Source organism: Oryx dammah, unplaced genomic scaffold (genome assembly GCF_014754425.2).
Source record: "Oryx dammah isolate SB20612 unplaced genomic scaffold, SCBI_Odam_1.1 HiC_scaffold_2, whole genome shotgun sequence".
In the NCBI taxonomy this organism is placed as follows: domain Eukaryota; kingdom Metazoa; phylum Chordata; class Mammalia; order Artiodactyla; family Bovidae; genus Oryx; species Oryx dammah.
The window spans coordinates 198,631,632-198,634,081 of record NW_024070186.1 but is presented as its reverse complement, the minus strand read 5'-3'; the positions used below and the strand labels follow the sequence as shown (position 1 = coordinate 198,634,081).

Below are 2,450 nucleotides of genomic sequence, written 5' to 3'. Positions count from 1 at the left end.
GGCCCAGGCGCACTCGGCGCTCCATTTCCGGAGGCCACCCCGCCCGTGAGCCTGTGCCCCCTGCACTGGCGTCCCGCCAGCCCCCACCTCCTACCTCCGCTCGCTGTCGTCCAGGTGAGAGAAGAGCACGTTCTTGGAGATGGCCTTGGCCAGCGCCGCCATGGTCTTGTAGTCCTTGGGGATGACCTGCGGGCAGGCCAGGCGCAGTCAGACCGGTGGCGCCCCAGGGCCGAGCCCAGGGCCGGAGCCTGCCGCCTCTCCGGGTACCTGCTAGACCCCGAGAAATGCTGCTGCCCAGCCTTCAGAATGTGTCTGCCAGTAATGGTGGACAGAAAACTTGAAATGCTGAGTGTCACAACTTTATTAAATTTAACAAGTAAAGAAGAGACAAGGGGCTGAGAGTGACCCAAAGTTGGCCTAAGTGTCACTGTGAGCTCAGGGTCTTGGTGGACAGGCGCTGGCGGCCGTCAGAGCCTCTAAAAGACACTACGGACCTCCAGGCCCCTGGAGCATCGTGCCTTTTTAAAGTTTCTTTATTTCTTTGGTTTTTCTCCAGGTAATAAGTGCTTACTGAAATATTTGAAAACTGGGAGGACAAAAGATAACTTGACCCAAGGCTGGCTCCATGCTTCCAAGTGGTGATGGAGGAGCCGGGTAGGGGTCTGGACCCAGTTGGCCAAAATGTGGGTAAAAAGCCGTCCCCATGCCTGCCAGAACCAGCCCGCGGAGCTCACGATGTGTCCCACAAGCCAAGGAGCAGCTGAATCCTGACGCCACAGCTGCTGCACCCGAAGCAGCTCAATAAATAAACATTGTCTTAAAAAAGGGCACCGAGGGGGAGGCTGACTGTGCCGTGACATGGCCCCGCCTCGTGCTCAGCGGCCCCTCAATCTCAGGCTGGGGCGGGGGAGGATGTCAGCACCCCCAGGTGGGCGCACTATGTCTTCTGAAACCACGGAACCCTTTACAGAGACCCCTGGGGGGCAGGACGGAGCCTCCGGGAAAGCCGCCCCAGACCCAACCACCGTATAACAGGTCAGACCTACAACACCAAAGGCACCTCGCCCTCCTGTGACCCCCGGGGTTGCCCCAGAGCAACCCCCCACCACCCGGGACCCGGCCAGCCCCTTCCCAGGAACTGAACCCACACGTCTGTAGCCCCTCCTCAGACCCCACGCAGGCCACACGCAGGCCTCACCGCCCCTCAGCCCCTCTGGCTGGGGACAGTTCCTCAGAGGAGGGCTGGCCAGTTACTCTGCAGAGCGTCCCTCCCTCTGGGTGTGTCTGGGGAATCCGCCTTAGACAGGAGTCCTGGGCTTTAGGAGAAAGGCACAGGAGGGCTTCTCAACGGCACTCTCACGGGTTTCACACCCTGATTATAGGGGAGGGCTGGGGTGGGGGGGTCTCATGTGGACAGGGCTTCAGTTTTGTGAGATGAAAACGTCCTGGAGGTGATGGTGGTAGCCGTGGCATGATGGTGGCTGGGGTGCTGCGGCCTCTCTGTCCCCAGATTCCTATGTCGAAGCCCAAGGACCTCGGCCTAGGGACAGTCCCCGGGTTATGGGGTTCGGTGACGGGGCTTCGGGGGAGGTTGTGGGGGCAGGCTCCCCAGAATGCGATCGGTGCCCTTGTAAGTCGAGACCCCAAGAGCTCACTCCACACACTCCCCCCCAGCTCAACACGTGAGAACACGTGAGAAGGTGACGACTGTCGGGGGACACCAGGAACCCACCCTGCTGGCACCTTGGTCTGGGACCCTGAGCCCCCAAGTTGTGACAGGACACGTCTGCTGGGTAAGCCTGCAGCCTCGTTATAGCGGCCAGAACAGACACAGGCAGTAAACGTTATGTTACTCACATTTTCCTATAATTTTTAAAAAATTTTAATGGCCATGAACTATTTTTTTTTTAATTTTAAAAAGCAAAGCTGGCTGTAAAAATGCGTAAGATGGACTGACAGGTCCAAGGGGGCCTTGGGTGCCACGTGGCCACCAGCGGTGGCTCAGCAGGTAGGCCCCTGACCAGGCAAAGGGATTTCCGCTCCGCTGGAGAGGAAGGGAGACTGACGGCCAGGGTGGGGCGGGCTCCCTCCAGAAGGCTCCGAGGTCGGGGTCCAGCCTCCAGGATGAAGCCAGGAAGCCAGGAAACCGTGGCCACAGACCCGGGGTTCCTCCCCCTACACCCGCCAACCTGGGTGACCCACTCTGTCCCCAGCCTATCGGCGTCAAGAACCACGGGCGGCAGGGGCCCCACGGGAGCTCAGGTAAGTGCAGCGCCAGGCTCAGGCCAGCAGGGACTACAAGGACCCCCCGGAAGCAGGGAGGTCAGCGCAGCACCGGGCCGTAGGCGGGGCGGGGCGTGGGCGCAGCGTGGGCTGGGCCGGGGCGTGGGCAGGGCGCAGGCTGGGGCGTGGGAGGGGCGGAACGAGGACGGGGGCGGGGCGCGGGCCGG

General features: G+C 61.3%; 1 protein-coding gene and 1 long non-coding RNA gene across 2 annotated transcripts in view; one reads left to right on the top strand and one right to left on the bottom strand.

Moving 5' to 3' along the window:
- LOC120856474 overlaps window positions 1–2,450 on the top strand; it is a 15,962-nt gene that overhangs the window by 2,555 nt on the left and 10,957 nt on the right. The window lies entirely within an intron of this gene.
- PRKAR1B (protein kinase cAMP-dependent type I regulatory subunit beta) overlaps window positions 1–2,450 on the bottom strand; it is a 58,007-nt gene that overhangs the window by 54,835 nt on the left and 722 nt on the right. The window contains exon 2 of the mRNA XM_040231804.1: window positions 95–186. Within this exon, the coding sequence (XP_040087738.1) occupies window positions 95–186 (92 nt within the window). The remainder of the gene's footprint in view (window positions 1–94; window positions 187–2,450) is intronic.